General features: G+C 35.5%; 1 protein-coding gene and 2 long non-coding RNA genes across 4 annotated transcripts in view; 2 read left to right on the top strand and 1 right to left on the bottom strand.

Annotated features, from left to right (window-relative positions):
* LOC126970883 (uncharacterized) overlaps window positions 1-15,634 on the bottom strand; it is a 34,897-nt gene extending 19,263 nt beyond the window's left edge. Inside the window, exons 1-3 of one of the 2 annotated variants that reach the window (XM_050817033.1) lie at window positions 15,468-15,634; window positions 14,227-14,323; window positions 12,466-12,634 (exon numbers count right to left, since the gene is read on the bottom strand). In XM_050817033.1, coding sequence (XP_050672990.1) covers window positions 12,466-12,634; window positions 14,227-14,291 — 234 coding nt within the window. In that variant the 5' untranslated portion in view covers window positions 14,292-14,323; window positions 15,468-15,634. Of the gene's footprint in view, window positions 1-12,465; window positions 12,635-14,226; window positions 14,324-14,496; window positions 14,650-15,467 lie in introns of those variants that run through there. The other variant, XM_050817034.1, reaches the window with a different exon arrangement.
* Window positions 1,128-2,498, top strand: LOC126970920 (uncharacterized). The gene is made up of 3 exons (XR_007730733.1): window positions 1,128-1,576; window positions 1,994-2,268; window positions 2,420-2,498. It is a non-coding gene; the product is annotated as an uncharacterized LOC126970920 (long non-coding RNA).
* On the top strand, window positions 3,186-4,760 carry LOC126970916 (uncharacterized). Its single transcript, XR_007730730.1, has 3 exons — window positions 3,186-3,257; window positions 3,709-3,798; window positions 4,578-4,760. It is a non-coding gene; the product is annotated as an uncharacterized LOC126970916 (long non-coding RNA).
* Window positions 15,635-16,341: the final 707 nt, after the last annotated feature.

Here is a 16,341-nt window from a genome sequence, read left to right as displayed (position 1 = left end):
CTTCCATCATTTGGGCTTCCCGAGAGCTTGTGCAAGTGGACCTCCAGCTTCCTCACTGGGAGTAGCATACAGGTCGTTGTCGACGGATATTGCTCGAACCCGAAGCCCGTGAATGCTGGAGTGCCCCAAGGCTGTGTGCTATCTCCTACGCTGTTTCTTCTGCATATCAATGATATGTTGGACACCTCCAACATGCATTGCTATGCAGATGACAGCACTGGTGATGCCGTATACACGGGCCATGCAGGTCTCTCTCGGGAAATCGTCGACCAGTGCCGGGAGAAACTTGTGTCTTCTATCGAGTCCTCTCTCGAGAAGGTCGCGGAATGGGGTAAATTGAACCTTGTCCAATTTAACCCCCAGAAGACTCAAGTTTGCGCGTTTACCACTAAAAAAACCCCATTTGTCGTATCACCGCTCTTCGAGAACACTTCTCTTAAAGCCGCGCCTAGTATCGGAATACTGGGTCTCGAAATCTCGAGCGATTGCCAATTCCGTGGCCATCTGGAGGGCAAAGCCAAATTGGCTTCGAAGAAGCTGGGCGTCATCAATAGAGCACGGCAATACTTCAAGCCGGCCCACATTCTAGCGCTCTACAAAGCGCAGGTCCGGCCACACATGGAGTATTGCTGTCATCTCTGGTCTGGTGCACCCCAGTATCTGCTCGATCCATTTGACCGTGTGCAACGTAGAGCAGCTCGAATTGTCGGGGACTCAGTGCTCTGTGAACGGCTGGATCACTTGGCGTTGCGTAGAGACGTCGCTTCATTGTGTGTCTTCTACCGCATTTATCACGGGGAGTGTTCCGAAGAGCTGTTTAACCTGATTCCTGCCGCCGAATTTCACCATCGCACGACACGCCACAAGTTAGGATATCATCCCTTCATATTTTTTCGTAATAAACCAAACGCGACGCCTTGGTTGCATGCTCGCTCATGCCAGCAGTACGCCCGTGACCACTGTCAAGCATAGATTGTCACTATATACTAGAGATAAAATCAGTGTATCCAGGCCAAGAGATGGCGCTGCGTTATTTTTACACTCTTAGCGTACCGTCGCTAGATGGCGCTAATTATGTTAATAGGTTTTACTTTTTTACTATTGTTGTCGACCGTATTGAATGCATATTGATGTTTGGTTTGTGTGGGGGGAAATAATTATTCGTTTATTAAGTTCAGCAGTCACCTTTAACCAGGGGTGGGACAGTCGCCTTATAGTGACGTTTTCAGAAAACTGTAGTGCCATCTCTTAGTTGGCCTCAAAATTAAAGCTTTGTCAGCTGTCACTCGCTTTGAAACCTGCCCACTGGTCATAAAATGGCGGCTACTTCTAGTGTTTGCACTTTGCGCATGTATGTAGCTCTCGTGTTCCATTTTGCATATTTTTGGTATTGAAATCGAAGTGTAAGTGCGTCGAGTCGAGCCTTGTGTTTCTCCGCCGTGCTGTTGCGAATTCACTCCAAAAATCTTCTTATTCTGTGAATTTCTACTTTTTGTGATAGAGACACTTTTGTTTTTGGAATTTATGAACGTTGGTGTAATGCCGAGACGTAGTGCTTTCGGTTGTACGCTCCGTGGTAAGTAAATTATTCTCTTAAATCTTAACAGTATAGTTTATTGACTAATCTTGTGATAAATAAAAAATCATTTAAGGTTTTTTCTACTCTCAGGTTCTACTACCGGTCCATAGATTGAATTTGCAATCATGGTTAAAACTATTATAAACATACCGGTTTTCTGTATCTTGCCCCAAAGATTAAACTCCAATCCCTCAAATCACCTTATGTCAGACTTCAGACTCCCCCTGAATTAAATAGTTTAATAATAATTGACAGCTGTGCTGGCTTATGACACCATTTTTATCAAGAGAAAAGTCAATATATGAGTCCAAAATCTAATACTAGCCCAATGGTCATAACACTGGGTTATCACAATTTGTCTGATGGCTTTAATAGTCACTCAATTTATTTAATAATGTTATTTATTATTTTTAGAGATTCCAATGCATCGTTTCCCAGATGCTGTCAAATTTCCTGAGCAGTTTAAAACTTGGGTCAGTCTTGTTGGTGGAAACCCTTAAACATCTGATTTTGAATGTTATAAGAAGAAGAGAATTTGTGATATACACTTTTCTGACAGACACAGAAATCATAATCAAAGGCTAAGCACATTGGCAGTTCGGATGCTTCATCTGCAAGTTCTATTCCTTATTCTGTCAGATTTAGTCACACCACTAAGAATCTCTGTTGAGTCGAAGGTTTTTTTGAAGGTATATTGTATCATTCTGGAAACACTTGATTTTCTTACACAGTTGTGATTACAAAATTCAATGGTTGCATTTCTAGCTGAAACTGGTTCATTATCAATGATAATCATTAAATAATGAAACATAATCTATACATATTCACATTAATTTTCAGGACAAGTTCAGAGTCAAGTAATCTTAGGACAAGCTTCATCCACACAACATTTACTGCCTACAATAATACAGCAAGACTGTTCAGATAAATAATTTTTAAAACTTATTTACAATGTCGTAAAGGTTGCTATAGCATAAGTGACATTCTTAATGATACCACAGAAATGGCATGGAGCGGCCACCCTCAGGGTATTAAATAATAAATTTTATTGTATGATTTAACATTGTAACCATATTTTTATGCAAAAAAAAAGAAGCTCGCTGAGTATCTTATGCCCTTACTTCTCAGGTCTTAGGTATACTTTTTCCAATAGGTAGTATTGACTTTCTGTAAGTGATATTATATCCTATTTCGAATAAAATATTCAGAAATAATATAAAGTCAAACTCAATTGCTGATAAAAATCTGTCAAAATTTAGCCTAGAAAGGGGCATTGACAATTTGATTTTGTTCTGCTTTTAATCCCATGTCTTTTATGTATTTAAATTATTGATATTTATGGACATACACATACAAAATTTTGATGTGTATGTCCATAAATATCATGATTTCTTGGTTGTTATTTTTAAATCTAGGGCCCATAAAATGTTATTGATTGAAAATCCCACATTTGACCTTGATCTTAATGTCATGTTTTCATATAATATAGTCTTCATAATTTCATTTCATTTACATAAGATTTTACAAATCACAATAAAAGTTCTCCGGTTCTCTGTGGCATACAAATAATAAATAATCATTAATCTATTATTATATTTATTATTTACAGAGCCATATGTGAGCAACTTTATTTTAGAAAAAGCATCAACTTCAACAACATTCCAACCTGTGGCTGCAGGTAAAATTAACATATTTTTTTCAATTTGTTCAATTTGTTGGCTATTATCAATAATAATAAATATATAAATTAATGATTATATTTTGTTTTGAACACATACCAAAATATTATATAATATAATATATTTCTATCTATTATACACAACTAAACCATAAATAAAAACAAACTTTTATAATTATAAATTTTGTGAGTAGTGTCGGTATGTCTTTTTTTCTATAATGGTTTTGTTTGACAGCTTATTTCAACTTGTGATTTAATTTGAGCTCTAGACTCTTAAGAAATGCTGCCCTGGTTCTACATTTTCTGAGTGCTACTTCATTATGATTTGATTTTTGTTTTTATTTTTATTTTTCTCCATTATCGTCTGATTGAAATTGACGATTGAAATGATTTGAAAAGTATTATTAAAATTCACTCTGACAAAGTACATAAGAATTATTTCCAATTTCAGATGCATCTCAACAATTTACTTTAGCAAGGTGCTTGATGCTGGAACATAATTATAGTTTTATTAGCAAGCCTAAAAGAACTGCTGGAAAAGGTATTAATATTATTATACTAATATTACAAATGGGAAAGATTCTGATTTCTTTTGAAAATATTGTTTTTATACTTTTTATCCAAAAAGTGCTGAATAAATTTATATGAATTTTGGCATAGTTTATGATCTTTTCTCTAGGTGGGCAAAGTAGTTCCCTCATAGTCCCGGAGCTGGGGACAAATATCAGGAAGATTCTTGTAATGGCCCATCATTTATTTTGTAGTATGTGAGTCAGCGAAGTTAGGGAGTAGCACACCTGACAATGGCGGGCTTTGATGTAGTATAACAACACTCATAAGAAATTAAACATAATAAGAAATTCGAAAGGTCCTTATTTAACAAACATTAACCATAAATGTGACAGTAATTTTATAACAGCAGATTAATGCGTGACATGACATAAGACTATTGAGCCAAATGTCTTTTTTGATGAAGGCTGCATTGGTACCTGATAGGATTGAGAACAGCTAATGTCCGTGTGGGAATGAAATTTTGAATATATTTTTATTCATTACTAGCTGACCCAACAGACGTCGTACTGTACATATTAAATTCTTCTTCTTATCAAAACCTTTACTGGACTTCCACAAAAAATTCAAGACCAAAATTAGCCAAATCGATCCAGCCATTCTCAAGTTTTAGCAAGACTAACGAACAGCAATTCATTTTTATATATATAGACTTTAAGACTGAATCCCTTTTCATATTGTCCATTTATTTAATACCATATAATACATATATTATACTATATAATTTGGAAATTAAACATTCTTTCACAGATCTAATGGCTCCACAGCGCACAAAGATCAAGCATCTTCAAGCAGAAATATCGCGCTTGCGAAAAAAAGGACAATCTTTCAAAGCAAGGTTAAAAGGTGGTGCAGATCGATCAATCGAATTTTGTCCGGAAAATTAACATATATGGGTAAAGAAGAAACAAAAACAGCTGCCCAACAATATTATGATAAAATTGAACATTATATAAAAAAAAAATATGCAAACATTGCTTTTTATTTCTCCCGCCCAATAACTTCAATTACTCATACCAACACTACTAAATCCTATCCTTTATGTTCTATGTTGTGGCAAATTTAAATAACTAACTATACGCGCAATTTCAACGTGGTAAAAAATTGCAATACCTACATTTAAAAGTAGGGTTAGTTATTTAATTGCGTCACAACATTAAAAATTTATTTTATAATTTAGAGCTTATATATTTTCGGGGCCAATTTCCAGATGGCGCTAGTCTTCAAATAGACAGCTCATAATGCGTATAGAGGGCTCTCTTTTCCCTATATATTATTATACTCTTTGCCTTTAACTAAAGAGAGCTATTCAATGAGTACAACACGATATTCAAGTCTTTAATAAGTAAGTTATGTGAGTTTTTTGCTATCACTAGCTCCATCTATCGTGTATATTCAATTGTTAAATTATCGCCATCTTGGTGAAGTTGCAGCGTACCTAATAGAATAGGTGGCAGCACTTTCAATGCAATTTTATTTCATATGCCAATGTAGGGAAGTTGCACCCCCCTGCTGTCAAGAACGGTACTGGGTTCGTTTCTCTCGGGCTCACATTACGTAAGATTTTAGCAAACAAGTACAAATCGGGAATCATAGTAAAATTATGACGATGATGCGACAGCATATCGCATTTGAACGGAGGTTCAAATAGTGTCACAACTCAAAAAAAAGTTAAATCACTTTTATTCTATCATTACGCTTGCCAAACATCAAAATGTTATCTCAATAAGTGGCATATTTATAGATTCATAATTTGTCGCTAGATGGCATTAGTGTCATTATAACGATAACCGAATGTTGTTGCTTCCAAAACAAGAACAGTGTCACGTGTCAGCTTGTGCATGGCGGTCGTGTAGTCATAGAGTATATAAAGTGTTGTTTCTCGAGTGGCGACAATTTATGCGATCCAAGTACAAAATTAATTTTTCTTTCTCAATTAAAGTATGGAGTTGATTTACGACACTATATGTGATAAAGTTTAGCATGATATCTATTTGTTTTCTCAAAAAAACCGTTTTGAGGTTAATTACAACACTATACGTGATAAAGTTTAGCATGATATCTATTTGTTTTCTCAAATAAACCGTTTTGAAGTTAATTACAACACTATACGTGATAAAGTTTAGCATGATATCTATTTGTTTTCACAAAGAAACTGTTTTGAGGTTAGTTACGACAGTGTAGGTACGTTATGCGAGGTTCGTTAAAACAAATTTAGTTGCCTATTACACTGATCTTTATTTGAACGTGGTGATTAAAAAATTGTAAACACTAAGAAATAGTATTCTAATAAACCATTTTTTTTACATTATATTTAAATTTTTTGATTACTTATTACGTCTTTTTCTAGGTTGTGGTGCTATCAATATACAAATACCCACAATGTCCCGAGCAAGCAAAATATTGGCTATGTTGGAGAAGAATCAGAAGGTAAATCTCGAAAATAACAACGAAAGCTCCCACGCACTCCCTGCCAACCACGAGTCCGACGATTGTTCAAGTGGTAACGAGGAAACGGATGATTCTGCTAAAGATCCCAACTATGAGAATGCTAATAAAAAACGTAAAATAAATTCAGTGGTTCCTCGTCGTCGGTCATCATCGTCATCGAGTTGTTCGTCATCCTGTTCAAGCTCCACCTCATCTTCTTCAACATCATCACAGGGCTCAAAACGTAAAGTCAGTCCGTCAACTCCACAAGAACCACGTGTAGTCAGTGCGGCAACTGCACAAGAACCATTAGCAGGCAGTCCGTCAATCCTACAAGAAACAGGTGCAGACAGTCCATCAATTCCACAAGAACCACGTTCAGTCAGTACGTCAATACTACAAGATGTAAAAATAAATGAACAACAAAACCAAAATGAAAATCCCAATGAAAAAAAAACTACTCGTAAAAGACGCCGTGAAGAATGTCAGAGGAAGCAAAATGTGACAAAATCTCTTCGAAACTCAACATTATCTTATGAGACAAAATCCGGCCGAACCGTCCCAGAAAAAAGCATTAAGGAAGGCTGTGGGGTACGCTGTAGACTAAAATGCAGTTCAATTGGTACAAATGAAAAAAGACAGGAATTATTTGATTCTTACTGGGCTTTGAAAGATTTAGAGAGACAGAGACAGTTTATTAACAAACATATAAGCCCTATAGAGGTAAAATACCGCTATGTCAAAGCCCAACGAACCACCACCAACCACCACCACGAAAAAACAATTATGCTTTCTACTTTGAAGTTGGAGGTTCATTGAAAAGAGTCTGCAAAAATATGTTCAAGAATACTCTGGACATTAATGACAGAACTATCAGAATTGTAACTGATAAGTCATCTGGAGGTTTTTTGGAAAAGGATCGTAGAGGAAAGTATAACAAGCATTATATTGTGGGCGAAACTATGAAAAATGACGTCAGGGATCACATTAAAGGAATACCAAAAATTGAGAGCCATTACTCGAGAGCACAAACTGTACGGGAATACATCAGTAGAGGGAAAACTATTACAGATTTACATAGGGATTACGTGTCTCAGTGCGAAAAAGATGGTCTAAAATACGCAAACTACGTCATGTACTCTCACATATTTAACGAAGAATTTAATATTGGTTTCTTCGTGCCAAAGAAAAATAGATGCGAACTATGTGTTGCTTATGAAAATTCTAATTTGGAAGGTAAAGAAAAAATCCGGCAGAAATATGACGAGCACCAAGAAGAAAAGGTTTTATCAAGGGAAGAGAAAAAGAAAGATAAGGAGAGCTTCCTTATCTTAATATAAATAAAAATCTTATAGTGGCAGTATATGATCTCCAGGCTGTTTTTCAGGTACCTCGTGGAGATGTTTCTGTATTTTACTATAAAAGTAAATAAAATAACTTCAATTTTACAATAAGTAAATTAAAATCAGAAGAAGAAGGACGCAAAGGAAAGAAGATAAGAAAGGGCAACAAAAAGACTAAATCGACAACTGGTGACTTTAACGAGCTTCTTGTAAATCACAGTGATACTGACTGCTACTTTTGGCACGAAGGTAATCGAGGTGCTGATGAAATCGGTAGCTGCTTGCTTAAATTCATAGAAAAAGAACTGAAAAATCATAAAGAAAACGAGTTGATTGATATAATTTTCTACTCCGATAACTGTTGTGGCCAAAATAAAAACAAATATATCGTCGGAATATACATGTATGCAGTAATAAAATACCCTCAGTTAAATTCGATTACTCATAAATACCTTATAACAGGACACACTCAAAACGAAGGGGACTCGGTTCATTCGGTAATAGAGAAACAGATCAAACGCTCTTTCAAATCGGGTCCAATTTATGTTCCCAGTCAGTATATTCAGATAATAAAAGATGCAAAAAAAACTGGAGAGCGGCTAAAAGTAAATGAGCTATCACAGAAAGATTTCATGTCATTGAAAAATTTGGTAAGTGATATGGGTATTACTACTCTTAATAAGATAAAGATCTCGGAGGTAAAAACTATGATTATTGTCAAAGATAGACCAAATATTCTCAGATACAAAACATCTTACAAAGACACCGAATGGTTAGAAGCTAATTTGCTAACCCGAAACAAGAACCTGATAATTCCTGAGATAAAACACGCGTATGGAACCAAGTTACTGATCAAGGAGGGTAAAAAAAATGATTTAATTAGTTTGCTAAATCACAACCATATCCCAAATTTTTATGCGGATTTCTTTAATAACTTGTAAATAGATTAAGAACACAAGTATTTTTGTTGATTATATAAAAAGAGAGATTAAGAGAGGGATGAATGCATAATATAACTGTTTAAACTGTTGTTGACTATAGTATAAAAGATTAGTATGAAACAGTTTAGAGAATACCTTTAAATAAGTTTTGTGGTGTTTGTATAAGATTTATAAGAACAAGAATGGTCTGTTTTTTTAGCAACTACAACAACAACTAAAACATACTACTACTACAGAGAGATATTAACAGGGAAAAATGATTGCTGTGAAACAGTTTTGAGAATTATTACTTTCAGAGAAGTTTTGGATAAGTTTTATGATTATTATGAAAGATTTAATAAATACAAGAATTGTCTGTTTATTTTTGATAACATTTATATTTTTTGTTGTTTGGAATGTTCTATTACGTGTATGTTAGATGACTAAAAATACACTTATATAAACATAATTTTGCTACATTTTTTGTTTTATTTATCAATATAGAGTCATAACTTAAAATTTCAGTTTTTTTTTTTCATGATTTCAGATAATTTAATATTCCATTTTTTAGAGCTTTAAAAACCAAATTAACTTTCTATTGAACATATAAAAGTATTGTTTTTTGTTTTCGTACTAAGAGCAGAAAATTAAAAAAAAACGTAAGTGCAAATTTCAAATGCGTTTCTCTCAACAATTAGTTTTTTTGAGTTGTGACACTATTTGAACGGAGGTGCGATATATTTTGTTAAACTATATAGGTAAATGGAAGTCGAAAAGTACTTAAAAATAAAATGTACGTAATATTAGTTTGAATATTATGCCACGCGGGATTTTTATATGTATGTACTTTAGGGAAGTTAGATAAATCCAAAATGGCCGCCGCACAAAATTATGATTTCATCAATATGGATATCGTATCCAAGGTTTTGAGGATGCTGAGAAGGAATTTGGGATCATTTTTGAAATCCAAGATGGCTGCCGCGGAAAATTATTATTTTAACAATATGGTCGTTTATCGTATCCGAGGTTCTCGAGGGTGCCGAGAACGAATTTTGGATCATTTTTGAAATCAAAGATGGCCGCCGCACAAAATCATGATTTCAGCAATATGGGTATGGTATTCGAGGTTCATCAGGGTGCAGAGAATGAATTTGTGATCATTTGTGAAATACAAGATTGCCGCCGCGCAAAATTATGATTTCAGCAATATGGTTATCGTATCCGAGGTTCTTGAGGGTGCAGAGAACGAATTTGTGATCATTTTTTAAATTCAAAATGGCCGCCGTGCAAAATTATGATTTCAACAATATGGCTATCGTATCCGAGGTTCTCAAGGGTGCCGAGAACGAATTTTGGATACTTTTTGAAATCCAAGATGGCTGCTGCGCAAAATTATGATTTCAACAATATGGGTATCGTATTCGAGGTTCTCAAGGGTGCCGAGAACGAATTTTGGATCATTTTTGAAATCCAAGATGGCCGCCGCGCAAAATTATGATTTCATCAATATGGGTACCGTATCCGAGGTTCTCGAGGCTGCAGAGAACGAATTTGGTATCATTTTTGGAAACCAAGATGGCCGCCGCGCAAAATTATGATTTCAACAATATGGGTATCGTATCCGAGGTTCTCGAGGGCGCAGAGAACGAATTTGTAATCATTTTTTAAATTCAAGATGGCCGCTGCTCAAATTTATGATTTCAACAATATGGATATCGAATCCGAGGTTTTCAAGGGTGCAGAGAATGAATTTGGGATCATTTTAGAAACCTCGGATTCGATACCCATATTGTTGAAATCATAATTTTGCGCGGTGGCCATCTTGGATTTCAAAAAGATCCCAAAATCGTTCCCAAAATCCATTTCATTTGTATATTACGCGGTCCTTCTGGGTCGGCGGTCGTTGACCCGCATCGCTCGGTTCGTTCTCAGCCATGCCCGACGCCCGTGTCCATGCGTACCTATCGAATCTTACGTTCGAGCGATTTTTACATAAAGTGTTGGGAAAACCTCGCCTTAAAGGTCTAGGCGTTATCTTTGATACGAAGCTAGTATTCGATCAACTTAATAATATAAACAATATTAATATGATTATTAACGCTAACCAGACATTAGGCTTTATCAGGAGGATATTGTGTTCTGATTTAACATCAATAAAACTTATGAGAATATATATATGCATAATATGTCCGTCATCTAGAATTCTGTAGATAATAAAAAAAATATTTCAAATTTGCCAATAATATTTCAAAACATCAAGAATTATTTCGTAACGTATGCTCCTTGTTGTTATAATGAAATTGTTTCACAGCAGTATTGTCAAACCGTGCGTCACTAAATTCTCTTATAGAAAATATGTCCATACAAAACAAATATTGGAAATAAAAATAATTATGGGTCCCGAATCGGCATAAAAAGTATCCTATCTCTTAAGTTGGACTAAACTGCACTCCATGAAATATTCCCCATTTAAATCCGTTCATTAGTTTAGGACATCGCGTGACACGTGACACGTTGTTTGTCCATCGCGGACAAACAACGTGTCACGTAATTTATATATTACTAGTGGACCCAACAGACGTTGTCCTGTACACACGTTTTAAATTTGAAAAATCGGTCCAGCCGTTGGGAGGAGTTTACTAACATACACATGAGCAGGAGAATTATATTATATGGGGGGAATTGAGAATCTAAACCAATCTCAAATTCACTGAAACAAACAAAAAAGTCATCAAAATCAGTCCAGCCGTTTAGGAGGTAGTTGAATTGTGAATCTAAACCATTTTCAAATCCACCTGAAGACACACACCAATCTCAAATTCACTGGAACACACAAAAATATCATCAAAATCGGTCCAGCCGTTTAGGAGGTAGTTCAATTGTGAATCTAAACAATTCTCGAATCCACCTGAATACACACAGAAAGTTTCATTAGAATCGGTTCAGCCGTCTAGGAGGAGTTCAGTGACACACGCACACAAGAATTATATATTTAAAGATATTAAGATTAATGCATACATACCGTTTTGAAGCAATTAAAAAAATATTCATTCGATATTAAAATTACTTATCACGTTGTATATAATATAATTTATTACATTATATACAACGTGATAAGTAATTTTATATTTTATATCATAAAAGTAGCAAGCGGTCTACCGCTACTCTAGTCAACTGTACAGAACTGTTGGAGCAGATACGGACCACGGTCAGCTCTCAAAGGCGAGGCAACATACTCGAAATACGATGACTAAAATGTAATTATAACCAGTATAGCTTTCTTATTAGAGCATTCAAACTTTATAATGAAGTTAATACTGGATAATCAGTAAGTAAAGGTATTACAATAATATACTGAGTGTAAATGACTAAACATAATAAAACGTACTTTTTGTGAAAATTTGTAAATAGCTTTTTGGTCTTGTAATTGATAAATCCTGTAATATGTAGATAGCTAGCAAAAAAATTTCTAAAGTTATAAAATAAAAATAGAGAAAACTAAATGCTCTTGCTCATCGTATTATTGTCTCCAAGATCCAGTGAAGAGCTCATAAACGGATTTTTTGATGTAATTTAATAATAATGTAATATTTCTCTTAATAATAATAGATATGTTATTTGATGTAAAATCTTATAAATATTAATCACACTGGAATTTATATCCGCCATCTTCCATCATCAGCTGCCTTGGTCATTCAAACTCGTTTCAAATTTTAAGTTGAACTAAACTCGATCGTCGTACAACTTCCAAAACCAACAATATCCCTGTGAACTGGCTGTAAGTGAGGCGCGGGTTCACAAATATATTAGGGTGAGCTGTCACTTGCCTCAGTGTGTTAATGTGCGGCATCAGGTCCATGGTACATCAAACTGTTCTTCATTCCATATCTAATAATACCTTGGTAAGTTACAGCAGAAAGACAAAATGTAAATTCGTCAACGAACCTGTTTCCTTAGCTGTTCATAGTCGTGACATAGCTTTTGCTCCTTTTCTAGTAATTGTTTATACTGCTCTACTCGTGGTGAGTAGGAATGCGCGTCGCAGTGGCAGTAGGGAGCGACGGGCGCAGGTCTAATGGTCGGGGCCGCGTTGGGTTCAGGCGGCTGACATGGTCTGAAATATTACTCGCTGTTATCTTGTTATCTTGTAGAGTGGTTTGTACAATTAAGCTTTGATAAAACAGAGAAAATGATCAATCAAAATTAAGTTAACATTATGTTTTTATTATTATTATTATTATTTGCTTTATCTGTACATATGATACCATAATTTAAAGATAATATTTGTACAGTTTTTCTTCATTACAACATTAAATTAAAATTAAATTACAAAGCAGACGGAAATCGCTGGTTGGCTCTGCACAGGGTTTCCCAGTGAGCCCTTAACACACATCCAGAGAAATTAATATGTTAAAGGTGCTACGTTAGAATGAATAAATGATATGAAATGTTCACGTGCAATTATCGTATAGAATACGCGGGAAACACCACACAAGAAAGCTAGTTTATGGTTATGGAAAAAAAAATTGTTAAAATTGCCCGGTAAAGGAATGCGAGACATCCAGACGGTGGGCGTGTCGTGCGAACGTTGACAGTTGTTGGGAACCCTCCCCGTGGTAACTAAGTTGGAGCTGACACTGAGTAGTGGTCGGATGGGCGCTTTGGCGCTTCAAGTATTGCCGCGCTCTATTATGACCCCTTCTCCCATGCTTGCGGTAGCCGCCACCCACCGATACGATATTAGGTATTTTTTAGCAGAAGCTCGGCCGCCGATCGAATGTGGCGAACACTGTACCGTCGGTCGTCCATCACCTGGTGGTGGTGACTCTCTACTCTCTATATGTACCAAGAGCTGACGTTTAATAATGATTTCCATTATTTCATGGTTACTTGAAACCTGCTCGCCGATTTAGACGGTCTGCTTGTATTTTGGCGCGGATGGAAATCTGTAGCCACGGTTGTATTTCCTCTTTAGAATTTTGCAGTTCCCATGCACGAAGTGCTCAGCGCCGCAGCCCAGGTTCGATACGCCTGTTTTTGCAGTCAGATGCTGCTTTAACTGGCGCATCGAACCAGGGCTGTGATCTGCCACCGATCGGTACTACAGAGGTTGTTATGAAAATATCCATGTCCTATCCGTGCCCTGCAATATGACATCGGCTACTCGGAAAACAAACCCTATCCCGAGAGTAGGATACACAGCATAGTCAGTTCCATGATGTAATTTAATAAATTCTCTTATTTTCAATGTATTATATCTTGTATTGTATAAAGAGTTCAAATCAATTACCAAATCAAATCAAAATCACTTTATTTATGTAAGTCAAGGAAATGAAAGTCATTAATGTCAAACGTTTACTTTTCTTTTGATATTTACCACCACTTCATCTTTAATAAAAGATTTCAATTGCAATATGTAAAGTGATGCAACAAAAATACTCAAACGTCAAATACTCAATGCCTTACACAAGTACGTCAAAAAATTAAATGTAAATTAATACATAAAAACACGAGTCATTGAGTACCTACAGTATCCACACACATCGTTAATAAATAATTTTGCGAGAATTTTATTAGCGTTTAATTTTAAAAACAAAAATTGATATTAAAAGAACTCTCAGTAAAAAGAAGACTAAATGACTGTGAGATAATCTGCCGTTAATAACCTTAATTCTAATTCTTAACTCTTGTCACAAAACCACTTACTTTCCAACAATAGGTTTAGGAAATGGCCATTGATAATCTGAATTAACTGTCGTGCCGAAATCCATTTTTTCGATTTTTCTTTAAAAGCTTCCTGGAACTATTAACAACACGATTTGAAATATTATGTTATGTTTTAATAAAATTTGGTAGGCGCAGGGGGTCGATCAAGACGGAGGGAAGGTTATGGTTCCCCCAACCTCACGCCCAAGCTTCACCCCATGAAAAGTGTGTTGTATGCTATTGTGGAGCAGCAGAACAAATAATGGTAACCTAGTATCAGTCGAGGTGCCTCACGACCCGAGCTCAGCTCGCCTCAGTACACACGATTACCGGGGAAGTATTTACATTTACTCGTGGTAGGGATATTACTTGAAAAATAAGCCTATTACGTAAAATATCAGTGCCCAGTTTACAAGCTTAGGTCAGTCGTTAAGACATACAATTACAGAGTAGAATAGAAATATATTTATTTACCACAGAGAAAGACAATAATATAGAGTATTGAAACAACATGCAGTAAACGTCGTCAACCTACATCAGTTTGTAAAGGGTATTGATTGACATGGGGAGAACTGATAACATCTTCAAATCATATCACAACTTAGCTTACCTAATATTATACAATTTTAGATAGCCGCGCAGAAGCAGACAAGAATCATGCATCATTATCCTCTATATTATAATCAACAATACTATAGTAAGCTTTCTTTGTAAAATATACTTTATATTTCTTGAATCTGTGCGCAGTGAATCCAGTATACTTTCTTTTTATTTTTCTAGTATACATCTATTTTTTTATATGAAAATAAGGCACCAGACGAGCAGGGCGTTTAGCAGATGGTCATTGATACGACCTGCCCATTAATGCATTGCCGCTCAGGATTGTTGAAAAACCCAAACATTCTGAGCGGCACTACAACTGCGGTCGTCACCTTGAGACATAAAATGTTAAGTCTTATTTGCCCAGTAATTTCACGACGCTTAACACCACACGGATAATATAGGTATCCTACTGGGACAGATTTGATCAATCGCCGGTGGAAACATCTGTTACAATTTCACGAAAAAACATTTTTAATAAGAGTGGTTTCATTATAATATGGGATCCAACCCCTAGCTTTAACCACTTTCATCCCCGAATGACTACCAACCGATACTAGCTCCAACCAAAATCGCACTCGGTATCTGTGAATGCAACCTCTGCTTCAATCTTCAGATTAAAATATCATACTGGCGCTTACCTTAATTTATAACTTTTACGTTTTTTAAATTTACTAAAACTATTTTTGCTAAATGACACCCTACATAATTTAACACTGCTTTTGAGAGCAAAAATTTAATTTGCAAAAGAATTTCTTCAAGAAGGGAAGATAAAAACATTTTGATTGGTTTTTACTCATAATTGGTAACAAACAACAGCCAGTTGGTTTATTTGTCATAATGTAATAAAGTAGATAGACGTGGAAATAAGTAAAAATATACACAGACTTAGAGACTAAGGGTTCTCTAGTTAAATAAAACAACTGCTGCCGACTCTTGAGTACAATGAGGAATATAATATAATATTTCGATTCAGGTACACTATATTTATACAAAATCCTTAAAACTAATTAATTAGGTACCCAATTACAATTATTCTTAATATGAAAATTATTTACAAATTCAAAAATACACACAGCAACACCAAAGCTTACATGTTAACTAAGCCCAATAGTTAAGTGTTTCATGAATATTAAACATTAAACAATATGCGCAGTCTCATTCTAAAAATATAGCTATCGCAGTAAATGATGCCGCATTCCGCAACGGCCCTAGCGTGAGTCCATAGATAAGACAATGGCGTGATCGAGCGTGTACCTCATTCAATTAACTGAATAACAAAAGCGTCAAGACTCAAGACCCTCGTCTTCAGTCTTCACTCATCACTAATCAGCTCGTTAGAGTTAAAGTGTTCCGTGAATCAATTGTACGCGCGCATTAATTCTGTGAGGTAATATGTACGGAGCATACTAGTTACACGTTCACGTCACAGGTCACGTAACTATGATTTTCGAGAGAACGAGACGATCACGATGTTTGTATTTCGATGAGATGACTGCTGGTGATTATACGTTT

Source organism: Leptidea sinapis, chromosome 22, assembly GCF_905404315.1.
Source record: "Leptidea sinapis chromosome 22, ilLepSina1.1, whole genome shotgun sequence".
Taxonomy (NCBI): domain Eukaryota; kingdom Metazoa; phylum Arthropoda; class Insecta; order Lepidoptera; family Pieridae; genus Leptidea; species Leptidea sinapis.
The sequence above is the reverse complement of the archived record's forward strand: the minus strand, read 5'-3'. Positions and strand labels throughout refer to the sequence as shown.